General features: G+C 43.4%; 1 protein-coding gene across 2 annotated transcripts in view; it reads left to right on the forward strand.

Annotated features, from left to right (window-relative positions):
* Nucleotides 1-16703, forward strand: part of dclk1a (doublecortin-like kinase 1a) — a 192430-nt gene that overhangs the window by 117843 nt on the left and 57884 nt on the right. The window contains exon 1 of one of the 2 annotated variants that reach the window (XM_090226450.1): nt 11090-11245. The exons of the other annotated variant lie outside the window; for it this stretch is intronic. Coding sequence (XP_090082576.1) covers nt 11230-11245 — 16 coding nt within the window. The 5' untranslated portion in view covers nt 11090-11229. Of the gene's footprint in view, nt 1-11089; nt 11246-16703 lie in introns of those variants that run through there. 2 annotated transcript variants of the gene reach the window in all.

The following is a 16703-nucleotide window of genomic DNA, read 5'->3' on the forward strand; positions in this document are numbered from 1 at the left end:
GATACACCTGCTGGAGCGCGTGCTACGGATGGGTGTTGCCATCGTAACCAGTGAACTGAGATAAGGCGGAGCTTTACCTAGCATGGACTTGTAGATGACCTGGAGCCAGTGGGTCTGGCGACGAATATGTAGCGAGGGCCAGCCGACTAGAGCATACAAGTCGCAGTGGTGGGTGGTATAAGGTGCTTTAGTGACAAAACGGATGGCACTGTGATAAACTGCATCCAGTTTGCTGAGTAGAGTGTTGGAAGCAATTTTGTAGATGACATCGCCGAAGTCGAGGATCGGTAGGATAGTCAGTTTTACTAGGGTAAGTTTGGCGGCGTGAGTGAAGGAGGCTTTGTTGCGGAATAGAAAGCCGACTCTTGATTTGATTTTCGATTGGAGATGTTTGATATGGGTCTGGAAGGAGAGTTTAGAGTCTAGCCAGACACCTAGGTACTTATAGATGTCCACATATTCAAGGTCGGAACCATCCAGGGTGGTGATGCTGGTCAGGCGTGCGGGTGCAAGCAGCGAACGGTTGAAAAGCATGCATTTGGTTTTACTAGCGTTTAAGAGCAGTTGGAGGCCACGGAAGGAGTGCTGTATGGCATTGAAGCTCGTTTGGAGGTTAAATAGCACAGTGTCCAAGGACGGGCCGGAAGTATACAGAATGGTGTCGTCTGCGTAGAGGTGGATCAGGGGATCGCCCGCAGCAAGAGCAACATCATTGATATATACAGAGAAAAGAGTCGGCCCGAGAATTGAACCCTGTGGCACCCCCATAGAGACTGCCAGAGGACCGGACAGCATGCCCTCCGATTTGACACACTGAACTCTGTCTGCAAAGTAATTGGTGAACCAGGCAAGGCAGTCATCCGAAAAACCGAGGCTACTGAGTCTGCCGATAAGAATACAGTGATTGACAGAGTCGAAAGCCTTGGCAAGGTCTATGAAGACGGCTGCACAGTACTGTCTTTTATCGATGGCGGTTATGATATCGTTTAGTACCTTGAGCGTGGCTGAGGTACACCCGTGACCGGCTCGGAAACCAGATTGCACAGCGGAGAAGGTACGGTGGGATTCAAGATGGTCAGTGACCTGTTTGTTGACTTGGCTTTCGAAGACCTTAGATAGGCAGGGCAGGATGGATATAGGTCTGTAATAGTTTGGGTCCAGGGTGTCGCCCCCTTTGAAGTGGGGGATGACTGCGGCAGCTTTCCAATCCTTGGGGATCTCAGACGATATGAAAGAGAGGTTGAACAGGCTGGTAATAGGGGTTGCGACAATGGCGGCGGAAAGTTTCAGGAATAGAGGGTCCAGATTGTCAAGCCCAGCTGATTTGTACGGGTCCAGGTTTTGCAGCTCTTTCAGAACATCTGCTATCTGGATTTGGGTGAAATGCTTACTTACAAGCCCTTAACCAACGATGCAGTTTTAAGAAAAATATGTGTTAAGAAAGTATTTAATGAAATAAACTGAAGTCAAAAATAAATAAATAACAAATAGAAAATAGAAACATATCAAAACATTAAAGAGCAACAATAAAATAACAGTAACGAGGCTGTACGCTATATACAGGGTATTACGGTACAGAGTCAATGTGGAGACTATATACAGGGTATTACGGTACAGAGTCAATGTGGAGACTATATACAGGGTATTACGGTACAGAGTCAATGTGGAGACTATATACAGGGTGTTACGGTACAGAGTCAATGTGGAGACTATATACAGGGTATTACGGTACAGAGTCAATGTGGAGGCTATATACAGGGTATTACGGTACAGAGTCAATGTGGAGGCTATATACAGGGTATTACGGTACAGAGTCAATGTGGAGACTATATACAGGGTATTACGGTACAGAGTCAATGTGGAGACTATATACAGGGTGTTACGGTACAGAGTCAATGTGGAGACTATATACAGGGTATTACGGTACAGAGTCAATGTGGAGACTATATACAGGGTATTACGGTACAGAGTCAATGTGGAGACTATATACAGGGTATTACGGTACAGAGTCAATGTGGAGGCTATAGACAGGGTATTACGGTACAGAGTCAATGTGGAGGCTATATACAGGGTATTACGGTACAGAGTCAATGTGGAGGCTATATACAGGGTATTATGGTACAGAGTCAATGTGGAGGCTATATACAGGGTATTACGGTACAGAGTCAATGTGGAGGCTATATACAGGGTATTACGGTACAGAGTCAATGTGGAGGCTATATACAGGGGGTACCAGTACAGAGTCAATGTGGAGGCTATATACAGGGGGTACCAGTACAGAGTCAATGTGGAGGCTATATACAGGGTGTTACGGTACAGAGTCAATGTGGAGGCTATATACAGGGTATTACGGTACAGAGTCAATGTGGAGGCTATATTTAATTTTTTTTTTTATTTTTTTATTTCACCTTTATTTAACCAGGTAGGCTAGTTGAGAACAAGTTCTCATTTGCAGCTGCGACCTGGCCAAGATAAGGCATAGCAGTGTGAACAGACAACACAGAGTTACACATGGAGTAAACAATTAACAAGTCAATAACACAGTAGAAAAAAGGGGAGTCTATATATACATTGTGTGCAAAAGGCATGAGAAGGTAGGCAAATAATTACAATTATGCAGATTAACACTGGAGTGATAAATGATCAGATGGTTATGTACAGGTAGAGATATTGGTGTGCAAAAGAGCAGAAAACTAAATAAATAAAAACAGTATGGGGATGAGGTAGGTGAAAATGGGTGGGCTATTTACCAATAGACTATGTACAGCTGCAGCGATCGGTTAGCTGCTCAGATAGCAGATGTTTGAAGTTGGTGAGGGAGATAAAAGTCTCCAACTTCAGCGATTTTTGCAATTCGTTCCAGTCACAGGCAGCAGAGAACTGGAACGAAAGGCGGCCAAATGAGGTGTTGGCTTTAGGGATGATCAGTGAGATACACCTGCTGGAGCGCGTGCTACGGATGGGTGTTGCCATCGTAACCAGTGAACTGAGATAAGGCGGAGCTTTACCTAGCATGGACTTGTAGATGACCTGGAGCCAGTGGGTCTGGCGACGAATATGTAGCGAGGGCCAGCCGACTAGAGCATACAAGTCGCAGTGGTGGGTGGTATAAGGTGCTTTAGTGACAAAACGGATGGCACTGTGATAAACTGCATCCAGTTTGCTGAGTAGAGTGTTGGAAGCAATTTTGTAGATGACATCGCCGAAGTCGAGGATCGGTAGGATAGTCAGTTTTACTAGGGTAAGTTTGGCGGCGTGAGTGAAGGAGGCTTTGTTGCGGAATAGAAAGCCGACTCTTGATTTGATTTTCGATTGGAGATGTTTGATATGGGTCTGGAAGGAGAGTTTAGAGTCTAGCCAGACACCTAGGTACTTATAGATGTCCACATATTCAAGGTCGGAACCATCCAGGGTGGTGATGCTGGTCAGGCGTGCGGGTGCAAGCAGCGAACGGTTGAAAAGCATGCATTTGGTTTTACTAGCGTTTAAGAGCAGTTGGAGGCCACGGAAGGAGTGCTGTATGGCATTGAAGCTCGTTTGGAGGTTAAATAGCACAGTGTCCAAGGACGGGCCGGAAGTATACAGAATGGTGTCGTCTGCGTAGAGGTGGATCAGGGGATCGCCCGCAGCAAGAGCAACATCATTGATATATACAGAGAAAAGAGTCGGCCCGAGAATTGAACCCTGTGGCACCCCCATAGAGACTGCCAGAGGACCGGACAGCATGCCCTCCGATTTGACACACTGAACTCTGTCTGCAAAGTAATTGGTGAACCAGGCAAGGCAGTCATCCGAAAAACCGAGGCTACTGAGTCTGCCGATAAGAATACAGTGATTGACAGAGTCGAAAGCCTTGGCAAGGTCTATGAAGACGGCTGCACAGTACTGTCTTTTATCGATGGCGGTTATGATATCGTTTAGTACCTTGAGCGTGGCTGAGGTACACCCGTGACCGGCTCGGAAACCAGATTGCACAGCGGAGAAGGTACGGTGGGATTCAAGATGGTCAGTGACCTGTTTGTTGACTTGGCTTTCGAAGACCTTAGATAGGCAGGGCAGGATGGATATAGGTCTGTAATAGTTTGGGTCCAGGGTGTCGCCCCCTTTGAAGAGGGGGATGACTGCGGCAGCTTTCCAATCCTTGGGGATCTCAGACGATATGAAAGAGAGGTTGAACAGGCTGGTAATAGGGGTTGCGACAATGGCGGCGGAAAGTTTCAGGAATAGAGGGTCCAGATTGTCAAGCCCAGCTGATTTGTACGGGTCCAGGTTTTGCAGCTCTTTCAGAACATCTGCTATCTGGATTTGGGTAAAGGAGAACCTGGAGAGGCTTGGGCGAGTAGCTGCGGGGGGGGGGGGGGGGGGGAGCTGTTGGCCGAGGTTGGAGTAGCCAGGCGGAAGGCATGGCCAGCCGTTGAGAAATGCTTGTTGAAGTTTTCGATAATCATGGATTTATCGGTGGTGACTGTGTTACCTAGCCTCAGTGCAGTGGGCAGCTGGGAGGAGGTGCTCTTGTTCTCCATGGACTTCACAGTGTCCCAGAACTTTTTGGAGTTGGAGCTACAGGATGCAAACTTCTGCCTGAAGAAGTTGACTTTAGCTTTCCTGACTGACTGTGTGTATTGGTTCCTGACTTCCCTGAACAGTTGCATATTGCGGGGACTATTCGATGTTAGTGCAGTCCGCCACAGGATGTTTTTGTGCTGGTCGAGGGCAGTCAGGTCTGGAGTGAACCAGGGGCTATATCTGTTCTTAGTTCTGCATTTTTTGAACGGAGCATGCTTATCTAAAATGGTGAGGAAGTTACTTTTAAAGAAAGACCAGGCATCCTCAACTGACGGGATGAGGTCAATGTCCTTCCAGGATACCCGGGCCAGGTCGATTAGAAAGGCCTGCTCACAGAAGTGTTTTAGGGAGCGTTTGACAGTGATGAGGGGTGGTCGTTTGACTGCGGCTCCGTAGCGGATACAGGCAATGAGGCAGTGATCGCTGAGATCCTGGTTGTAGACAGCGGAGGTGTATTTGGAGGGCCAGTTGGTCAGGATGACGTCAATGAGGGTGCCCTTGTTTACAGAGTTAGGGTTGTACCTGGTGGGTATTACGGTACAGAGTCCATGTGGAGGCTATATACAGGGGGTACCAGTACAGAGTCAATGTGGAGGCTATATACAGGGGGTACCAGTACAGAGTCAATGTGGAGACTATATACAGGGTATTACGGTACAGAGTCAATGTGGAGGCTATATACAGGGTATTACGGTACAGAGTCAATGTGGAGACTATATACAGGGTATTACGGTACAGAGTCAATGTGGAGACTATATACAGGGTATTACGGTACAGAGTCAATGTGGAGGCTATATACAGGGTATTACGGTACAGAGTCAATGTGGAGACTCTATACAGGGTATTACGGTACAGAGTCAATGTGGAGGCTTTATACAGGGTATTACGGTACAGAGTCAATGTGGAGGCTATATCCAGGGTATTACGGTACAGAGTCAATGTGGAGACTATATACAGGGTATTACGGTACAGAGTCCATGTGGAGGCTATATACAGGGGGTACCAGTACAGAGTCAATGTGGAGGCTATATACAGGGGGTACCAGTACAGAGTCAATGTGGAGACTATATACAGGGTATTACGGTACAGAGTCCATGTGGACATTATATATACAGGGGGTACCAGTACAGAGTCAATGTGGAGGCTATATACAAGGGGTACCAGTACAGAGTCAATGTGGAGGCTATATACAGGGGGTACCAGTACAGAGTCAATGTGTACGCTATATACAGGGGGTACCAGTACAGAGTCCATGTGGAGGCTATATACAGAGGGTACCAGTACAGATTCAATGTGGAGGCTATATACAGAGGATACCAGTACAGAGTCAATGTGGAGGCTATATACAGGGTATTACGGTACAGAGTCAATGTGGAGGCTATATACAGGGTGTTATGGTACAGAGTCAATGTGCGGGGAAACAGGTTAGTCAAGGTAATTGAGGTAATATGTACATGTAGGTAGAGTTATTAAAGTGACTGTGCATAGATAATAACAGAGAGTAGCAGCAGCATAAAAGAGGGGGGCAATGCAAATAGTCTGGGTAGGCATTTGATTACCTGTTCAGGAGTCTTATGGCTTGGGCGTAGAAGCTGTTGAGAATCCTCTTGGACCTAGATTTGGCGCTCCGGTACCGCTTGCCGTGCGGTAGCAGAGAGAACAGTCTATGACTAGACTTGGAGCTCTGGTACCACTTGCCGTGCGGTAGCAGAGAGAACAGTCTATGACTGGGGTGGCTGGAGTCTTTGGCAATTTTTAGGGCCTTCCTCCGACTATGCCTGGTGTAGAGGTCCTGGAAGTCAGGAAGCTTAGCCCCAGTGATGTACCTGGCCGTACACACTACCCTCTGTAGTGCCTTGCGGTCGGTGGCCGAGCAGTTGCCATACCAGGCAGTGATGAAACCGGTCAGGATGCTCTCGATGGTGCAGCTGTAGAACTTTGAGGATCTGAGGACCCATGCCAAATCTTTTAAGTTTCCTGAGTGGGAATAAGCTTTGTCGTGCCCTCTTCACAACTGTCGTTGTGTGTTTGGACCATGATAGTTTGTTGGTGATGTTGACACCAAGGAAGTTGAAGCTCTCAACCTGCTCCACTACAGCCCCGTCAATGTTAATGGGGGCCTGCTCGGTTGTAAAAAAAAAATAAAAAATGGACGAAAATTCAGTATTTCTGTGTTAAAGGGTTTCGTCTTATTTCATTTTTTTGTGATGTATATAAAGTGTAATATTGAGCCGCAAACTCAAAATGTAATACATTTCAACTCTATATCTGACATGGTAACTAACGGGGTCTTCTTTTTTTGTTGTTGCCCATAACCATGTGTGTGAGGTGTTTTACTTTTGCTTCAAAGTAGATTTGTTTTAAGACTGCCAAGAAACACTGTGTGTGACCCTGATTTAGTCCACTGCAGTAATTAAACACGTCTTCTGTATAATGCCTGCAGCATGATCTGTTTTCCTGCTCGCACATACTACAGTTTGTGTCTGTATTTAGCCCGTATTAAACCTGCTGTAGGATTTATTGTGGGCAGCAGGTCAAACAAAGAACTGGACAGTAAAAAGAGTCGTTCAAAAAAGAAAGAATCGTTCGTGAACTGCACATCACTACTCTTCTTTTTTGAACGACTCTTTTTTTACTGTCCAGTTCTTTGTTTGACCTGCTGGCCTCAGTAAATCCTACAGCAGGAACAAACAAATAACTGGACAGTAAAAAGAGTCGTTCATAAAGAAAGAATCGTTTGTGAACTGCACATCACTACTCTGCATCATACAGTGTAAAGTTAACAGAGACTGCAGATGGTGTTAGATAGTGTTATTCATCACTTCAGACACAAGCCTTTGCCAACAGTCATTATTACCATTATTACAATAATATTATCATACCACACTGTTACACTCTGATATGAGTAGTGTGGTCATTATGCTAAAGGAGAGGGGAGAGGAGAGGAGAGGGTAGAGGAGAGGAGAGTTGAGGAGAGGGTAGAGAGGGTAGGGTAGAGGAGAGGAGGAGAGGAGAGGAGAGGGTAGAGAGGGTAGAGGAGAGGAGGAGAGGAGAGGAGAGGAGAGGGTAGAGGAGGGTAGAGGAGAGGAGAGGAGAGGAGAGGAGAGGAGAGGAGAGGAAAAGAGAAGAGGAGAGGGTAGAGAGGGTAGGGTAGAGGAGAGGAGGAGAGGAGAGGAGAGGGTAGAGAGGAGAGGGTAGAGAGGAGAGGGTAGGGTAGAGGAGAAGAGGGTAGAGGAGAGGAGAGGAAAGGAGAGGATAGGAGAGAGGAATTGTCTGGGAAAGGGAAAGGGGAATACCTAGTCAGCTGAACAACTGAATGCCTTCAACTGAAATGTGACTTCCGCATTTAACGCAACCCCTCTGAATCAGAGTCTGCTCTTGGTAAAAGAGCATCAGTGCAGTGAGGTAACACTAGATAGACTTTAGTATTCAACGTTTGTCCAGGTCCCCAGGACATCAGGAGATGTCTTCAATACCGAACGCTAGGGGCAATGTGAGCACCTAATACCATCTAGTAGGGAGATGTCTTAAATACCAGCCACTAGTGGCAACGTGAGCACATATTACCATCTAGTAGGGAGATGCCTTCAATAATGTCCACTAGGGGCAATGTGAGTATCAAAACAGGTTTTGATGAAATGTTTGCAAATGTATTAAAAGTGAAAAACAGAAATACATTAATGAAATAAATATGCAGACCCTTTCTATGAGACTCTAAATGGAGCTCAGGTGCATCCTGTTTCCATTGATCATCTTTGAGATGTTTCTACAACTTGATTGGAGTCCACCTGTGGTAATTGGAAATTATTTGGAAAGGCACACACCTGTCTATATACAGTTGGAAGTTTACATACACTTAGGTCGGAGCCATTAAAACTCGTTTTTCAACCACTCCACAAATGTCTTGTTAAAAAACTATAGTTTTTGCAAGTTGGTTAGGACATCTACTTTGTGCATGACACAAGTCATTTTTTCAACAATTGTTTACAGACAGATTATTTCACTTATAATTCACTGTATCACAATTCCAGTGGGTCAGAAGTTTACATACACTAAGCTGACTATGCCTTTAAACAGATTGGAAAATTCCAGAAAATTATGTCATAGCTTTAGAAGTTTCTGATAGGCTAATTGACATAATTTGAGTCAATTGGAGTTGTACCTGTGGATGTATTTCAAGGCCTACCTTCAAACTCAGTGCCTCTTTGCTTGACATCATGGGAAAATCAAAAGATATCAGCCAAGACCTCAGAAAAACATTGTAGACCTCCACATGTCTGGTTCATCCTTGAGAGCAATTTCCAAACGCCTGAAGGTACCACATTCATCTGTACAAACAATAGTACCCAAGTATAAACACCATGGACCACGCAGCCGTCATACCGCTCAAGAAGGAGACGTGTTCTGTCTCCTAGAGATGAACGTACTTTGGGGCGAAAAGTGCAAATCAATCCCAGAACAACAGCAAATGACCTTGTGGAGATGCTGGAGGAAACAGGTACAAAGTATCTATATCTATAGTAAAACAAGTCCTATATCGACATAACCTGAAACGTCGCTTGGCAAAGAAGAAGCCACTGCTCCAAAACCGCCATAAAAAAGTCAGGCTACGGTTTGCACATGGGAACAAAGATCGTACTTTTTGGAGAAATGTCCTCTGGTCTGATGAAACAAAAATAGAACTGTTTGTCCATAATGACCATTGTTATGTTTGGAGGAAAAACGGGGAGGCTTGCAAGCCGAAGACACCATCCCAACCGTGAAGCACGGGGGTGGCAGCATCATGTTGTGGGGGTGGTTTGCTGCAGGAGGGACTGGTGCGCTTCACAAAATAGATGGCTTCATGAGTATGGAAAATTATGTGAATATATTGAAGCAACATCTCAAGACATCAGTCAGGAAGTTAAAGCTTGGTCGCAAATGGGTCTTCCAAATGGACAATGACCCCAAGCATACTTCCAAAGTTGTGGCAAAATGGCTTAAGGACAACAAAGTCAAGGTATTGGAGTAGCCATCACAAAGCCCTGACCTCAATCCCATAGAAAATTTGTGGACAGAACTGAAAAAGTGTATGCAAGCAAGGAGGCCTCCAAATCTGACTCAATTACACCAGCTCTGTCATGCGGAATGGACCAAAATTCACCCAACTTATTGTGGGAAGCTTGTGGAAGGCTACCCGAAACGTTTGACCCAAGTTAAACAATTTAAAGGCAATGCTACCAAATACTAATTGAGTGTATGTAAACCTCTGACCCACTGCGAATGTGATGAAGGAAATAAAAGCTGAAATAAATCATTCTCTCTACTATTATTCTGACATTTCATATTCTTAAAATAAAGTGGTGATCCTAACTGACCTAAGACGGGGCATTTTTTACAAGGATTAAATGTCAGGAATTGTGAAAAACTGAGTTTAAATGTATTTGGCTGAGGTGTATGTAAACTTCCGACTTCAACTGTAAGGTCCCACAGTTGACAGTGCATGTCAAAGCAAAAACCAAGCCATGAGGTCGAAGGAATTGTCCTTCAGAGCTTTGAGACAGGATTGTGTCGATGCACAGATCTGGGGAAGGGTACCAACACATTGAAAGTCCCCAAGAACACAGTGTCCTCTGTCATTATTAAACGGAAGAAGTTTGGAACCACCAAGACTCTTCCTAGAGCTGGCCACCCGGACAAACTGAGAAATCAGGGGAGAAGGGCCTTGGTCAGACAGGTGACCAAGAACCTGATGGTCATTCTGACAGTGCTCTAGAGTTGCTCTGTGGAGATGGGAGAACCTTCCAGTAGACTTACAGTAGTGAGTGCATACGTTTTCATATTGTCTTTTTCATACTGGTCCTCCCCATGGGATTCAAACCCACTACCCTTTACATTGCAAGCACCATGCTCAACCAACTGAGCTACATGGGACCACAGGAGTGGCGTTGGGACAGGTCTCTGAATGTCCTTGAGTGGCTCAGCCTGAGCCTTAACTTGAACCTGATCGAACATCTCTGGAGAGACCTGAAAATAGCTGTGCAGCAACGCTCCCCATTCAAATTGACAGAGCTTGAGAGGATCTGCAGAGAAGAATGTGAGAAACTCCCCAAATACAGGTGTGCCAAGCTTGTAGCGACATACCCAAGAAAACTCAAGGCTGTAACTGCTGCCAAAGGTGCTTCAACAAAGTGCTGAGTAAAGGATCTGAATACTTATGTAAATGTGATATTTCTGTTTTTTATTTATTTTATAAATTAGATCTCTTTCCCTGTTTCTCCTCTCTCTCTCTCTCTCTCTGCATCTCTCTCTCTGCATCTCTTTCTCTCTGCATCTCTTTCTCTCTTCATCTCTCTCGCGCTCTCTCTTCATCTTTCTCTCTCTCTCTCTCTGCATCTCTCTCTCTCTCTCTCTGCATCTCTCTCGCTCTTTCTCTTCATCTTTCTCTCTCCACCGCAGCACTTGCCACACTGGTCCTGGTGCACGTCATTGTATACGCAAGCAGCCCTACCGCCTATGATCGCTCTGTAATGTGTAGTATACCGCGCGCTCTGCTCTCTCTCCCATTCAATATAATTATTAACGGAGCTGTTAGCACAGAGTGCTCAGAAAGTGCCGCTCTCTCTCTCCTTTTCTCCCTCGCTCCTCTCTCATTTTTTTTTGGAATAACACTGTGTTTTTATCATGCTTGAAGTCGAAGGTAGGGCTTGCTTAAATTTCATCTCATATCCTTTTGTTGACATTTTAACTGACAATTGAGCGAAATTATGCCGCGACGGTTTACCGTTCTCTCCTCGAATATGTTCCCATATAGTTCCTCTACAATCGAGGATGGATTCGTAATGAAATGTGATTTATGGTTGTAACCGTTAGTAGATTATAATACAATGTAATTGGATATTCGAGTAGGATGAGCGACGCTGAGAGAAAGACAGAATGTGCTCGCTCCTTCATTGCGTAATGTTTAGAGCTGGGTCTACGGTGTGCGTAATGGTGAATATGGATTTCATCAATGGAGCCGCTCTGTGCATTTAACATTTAAATTGGTGTGTAGTCTACACAATAGCAACGTCCAATACTGGAAAGAGACTGTTACAATGTTGGTATCCACAAACTGAGACATTAAAAGAGGCTAGCTAGTTAGTGTTCAAGTAGGTTGTGTGTAGCCTATGGGCGTTTATGAAAATTATATTTGCCACAGGTGAGGAGGACAAGTGATATCGGGCTCTGTGGCTCTGAGACCTTATCCCCAGTGAGGTCTTCTTGACTTGAATCCTGAAAAAAAAATCAGTTGAACTGAACTAGTCCATGGCCCTGTGAGATGGGTTATGTTTAGGGGGAGAGATGGGAGATTTGGGAGACAGGCCGGGTTTGGGATCTTAAGGAGAGAGGTGTTTGGTTTAGGGGAGAGAGTGGGGAGGGGCGGCTTGCTCAGGGGTAGAGGGGACTTGCTCAGGGGTAGAGGGGACTTGCTCAGGGGTAGAGGGGACAGTAAGGAAGGAGATGGAGACAAGATTCTGACATTGATAGAGGTCTTAGACTGGGTTTCTGTATATCACTTTGTGACATTTGCTGATGTAAAAAGGGCTTTATAAATACATTTAATTATAAATACATTTGACTAGCTTACCAGGCTAAGGAGATGATGGGCTTGGTTCAGGAAGGACATCATCATAGAGAGAACATCTACAGAGAGATGTAGGAGAGAGGGGGGAGAGGCAGCGAGAGGATCTTCACAGAGAATGTCATCTTTCTAGGACATTCTCATGGACATGAAGCTGTGAGACAGGAAATGACAAATGTTCTCGAAAATAATTTTAATAACAGAGAGCAGTGTTAGTTAGATGGTTTCTTCCTCAGAGTTTGGATTCAATTTACTACTCTACTGCTGCTGTTACTACTACTACTAGCACTGCTGCTGTTACTGCTACTACTACTAGCACTGCTGCTGTTACTACTACTACTAGTACTGCTGCTGTTACTACTACTACTAGTACTGCTGCTGTTACTACTACTACTACTAGTACTGCTGCTACTACTAGTACTACTACTACTAGCACTGCTGCTGTTACTACTACTACTAGTACTGCTGCTGTTACTACTACTACTAGTACTGCTGCTACTACTAGTACTACTACTACTAGCACTGCTGCTGTTACTACTACTACTAGTACTGCTGCTGTTACTACTACTACTAGCACAGCTGCTGTTACTACTACTATTACTAGTACTGCTGCTACTACTAGTACTACTACTACTAGCACTGCTGCTGTTACTACTACTACTACTAGCACTGCTGCTGTTACTACTACTACTAGTACTGCTGCTGTTACTACTACTACTAGCACAGCTGCTGTTACTACTACTATTACTAGTACTGCTGCTACTACTAGTACTACTACTACTAGCACTGCTGCTGTTACTACTACTACTAGTACTGCTGCTGTTACTACTACTACTAGCACAGTTGCTGTTACTACTACTATTACTAGTACTGCTGCTACTACTAGTACTACTACTACTAGCACTGCTGCTGTTACTACTACTACTGGTACTGCTGCTGTTACTACTACTACTAGCACAGCTGCTGTTACTACTACTATTACTAGTACTGCTGCTACTACTAGTACTACTACTACTAGCACTGTTGCTGTTACTACTACTACTAGTACTGCTGCTGTTACTACTACTACTAGCACTGCTGCTGTTACTGCTATTACTGTACTGTTGGTGTTACTACTACTACTAGCACTGCTGCTGTTACTACTACTACTAGCACTGCTGCTGTTACTGCTATTACTGTACTGTTGGTGTTACTACTACTACTAGCACTGCTGCTGTTACTGCTATTACTGTACTGTTGGTGTTACTACTACTACTAGCACTGCTGCTGTTACTACTACTACTAGTACTACTACTACTAGCACTGCTGCTGTTACTACTACTACTAGTACTGCTGCTGTTACTTCTACTACTAGCACTGCTGCTGTTACTGCTATTACTGTACTGTTGGTGTTACTACTACTACTAGCACTGCTGCTGTTACTACTACTACTAGCACTGCTGCTGTTGCTGCTATTACTGTACTGTTGGTGCTACTACTACTACTAGTACTGCTGCTGTTACTGCTATTACTGTACTGTTGGTGCTACTACTACTACTAGCACTGCTGCTGTTACTGCTATTACTGTACTGTTGGTGCTACTACTACTACTAGTACTGTTGCTGTTACTACTACTACTACTAGTACTGCTGCTGTTACTACTACTATTACTAGTACTGCTGCTGTTACTACTACTATTACTAGTACTGCTGCTGTTACTACTACTACTACTAGTACTGCTGCTGTTACTACTACTATTACTAGTACTGCTGCTGTTACTACTACTACTTCTAGTACTGCTGCTGTTACTACTACTACTACTAGTACTGCTGCTGTTACTACTACTACTACTACTAGTACTGCTGCTGTTACTACTACTACTACTAGTACTGCTGCTGTTACTACTACTACTACTAGTACTGCTGCTGTTACTACTACTACTACTACTAGTACTGCTGCTGTTACTACTACTACTACTAGTACTGCTGCTGTTACTACTACTACTACTAGTACTGCTGCTGTTACTACTACTACTACTAGTACTGCTGCTGTTACTACTACTACTACTAGTACTGCTGCTGTTACTGCTACTACTGTACTGTTGGTGCTACTACTACTACTAGTACTGCTGCTGTTACTGCTATTACTGTACTGTTGGTGCTACTACTACTACTAGCACTGCTGCTGTTACTGCTATTACTGTACTGTTGGTGCTACTACTACTACTAGTACTGTTGGTGCTACTACTATTATTACTAGTACTGTTGCTGTTACTACTACTACTAGCACTGCTGCTGTTACTGCTATTACTGTACTGTTGGTGCTACTACTACTACTAGTACTGCTGCTGTTACTACTACTATTACTAGTACTGCTGCTGTTACTACTACTACTACTATTACTAGTACTGCTGCTGTTACTACTACTATTACTAGTACTGCTGCTGTTACTACTACTATTACTAGTACTGCTGCTGTTACTACTACTACTACTACTATTACTAGTACTGTTGCTGCTACTACTACTACTACTAGTACTGCTGCTGTTACTGCTATTACTAGTACTGCTGCTGTTACTACTACTACTACTATTACTAGTACTGTTGCTTCTACTACTACTACTACTAGTACTGCTGCTGTTACTACTACTATTACTAGTACTGCTGCTGTTACTACTACTATTACTAGTACTGCTGCTGTTACTACTACTACTACTAGTACTGCTGCTGTTACTACTACTACTACTATTACTAGTACTGTTGCTTCTACTACTACTACTACTAGTACTGCTGCTGTTACTACTACGATTACTAGTACTGCTGCTGTTACTACTACTATTACTAGTACTGTTGCTTCTACTACTACTACTACTAGTACTGCTGCTGTTACTACTACTATTACTAGTACTGCTGCTGTTACTACTACTATTACTAGTACTGCTGCTGCTACTACTACTATTACTAGTACTGCTGCTGTTACTACTACTACTATTGCTAGTACTGTTGCTGCTACTACTACTATTCCTAGTACTGCTGCTGCTACTACTACTATTACTAGTACTGTTGCTGCTACTACTACTACTACTAGTACTGCTGCTGTTACTGCTATTACTAGTACTGCTGCTGTTACTACTACTATTACTAGTACTGCTGCTGTTACTACTACTATTATTACTAGTACTGCTGCTGTTACTACTACTACTATTACTAGTACTGCTGCTGTTACTACTACTACTATTACTAGTACTGTTGCTGCTACTACTACTATTACTAGTACTGCTGCTGCTACTACTACTATTACTAGTACTGTTGCTGTTACTACTACTATTACTAGTACTGCTGCTGCTACTACTACTATTACTAGTACTGTTGCTGCTACTACTACTACTACTACTAGTACTGCTGCTGTTACTACTATTATTACTACTGCTACTACTACTGCTACTGCTACTATTCTTTCTTCAACTACTAATGCTAATACTACTATTACTGCTACTACTACTAGTACTGCTGCTGCTACTACTACTATTACTACTGCTACTACTACTGCTACTGCTACTATTCTTTCTACAACTACTAATGCTAATACTACTATTCTTTCTACTACTACTCTTTCTACTACTACTATTCTTTCTACTACTACTACTATTACTGCTACTACTACTGTTCTTTCTACAACTACTACTGCTAATACTACTATTATTTCTACTACTACTACTGCTAATACTACTATTATTTCTACTACTACTACTGCTAATACTACAATTATTTCTACTACTACTACTCTTACTACTACTACTACTACTATTCTTTCTACAACTACTACTGCTAATACTACTATTCTTTCTACAACTACTACTGCTAATACTACTATTCTTTCTACTGCCACTACTACTACTACTACTATTTGTTCTACTACTACTACTACTACTACTACTACTACTATTCTTTCTACTACCACTATTCTTTCTACTACTACTACTGCTACTACTACTACTACTGCTACTATTCTTTCTACTACTACTACTACTACTATTCTTTCTACTACCACTATTCTTTCTACTACTACTACTGCTACTACTACTGCTACTACTATTCTTTCTACTACCACTATTATTTCTACTACTACTACTGCTACTACTACTGCTACTACTATTCGTTCTACTACCACTATTCTTTCTACTACTATTCTTTCTACTACTACTACTACTACTTCTGCTACTACTACTGCTACTATTATTTCTACTACTACTACTACTATTCTTTCTACTACCACTATTCTTTCTACTACTACTACTGCTACTACTACTGCTACTACTATTCTTTCTACTACCACTATTATTTCTACTACTACTACTGCTACTACTACTGCTACTACTATTCGTTCTACTACCACTATTCTTTCTACTACTATTCTTTCTACTACTACTACTACTACTACTGCTACTACTACTGCTACTATTCTTTCTACTACTACTACTACTATTCCTTCTACTACCACTATTCTTTCTACTACTACTACTGCTACTACTACTGCTACTATTCTTTCTACTACTA

This window comes from Oncorhynchus mykiss, chromosome 29 (assembly GCF_057628025.1).
Source record: "Oncorhynchus mykiss isolate SJ-2025 chromosome 29, ASM5762802v1, whole genome shotgun sequence".
In the NCBI taxonomy this organism is placed as follows: Eukaryota; Metazoa; Chordata; class Actinopteri; order Salmoniformes; family Salmonidae; genus Oncorhynchus; species Oncorhynchus mykiss.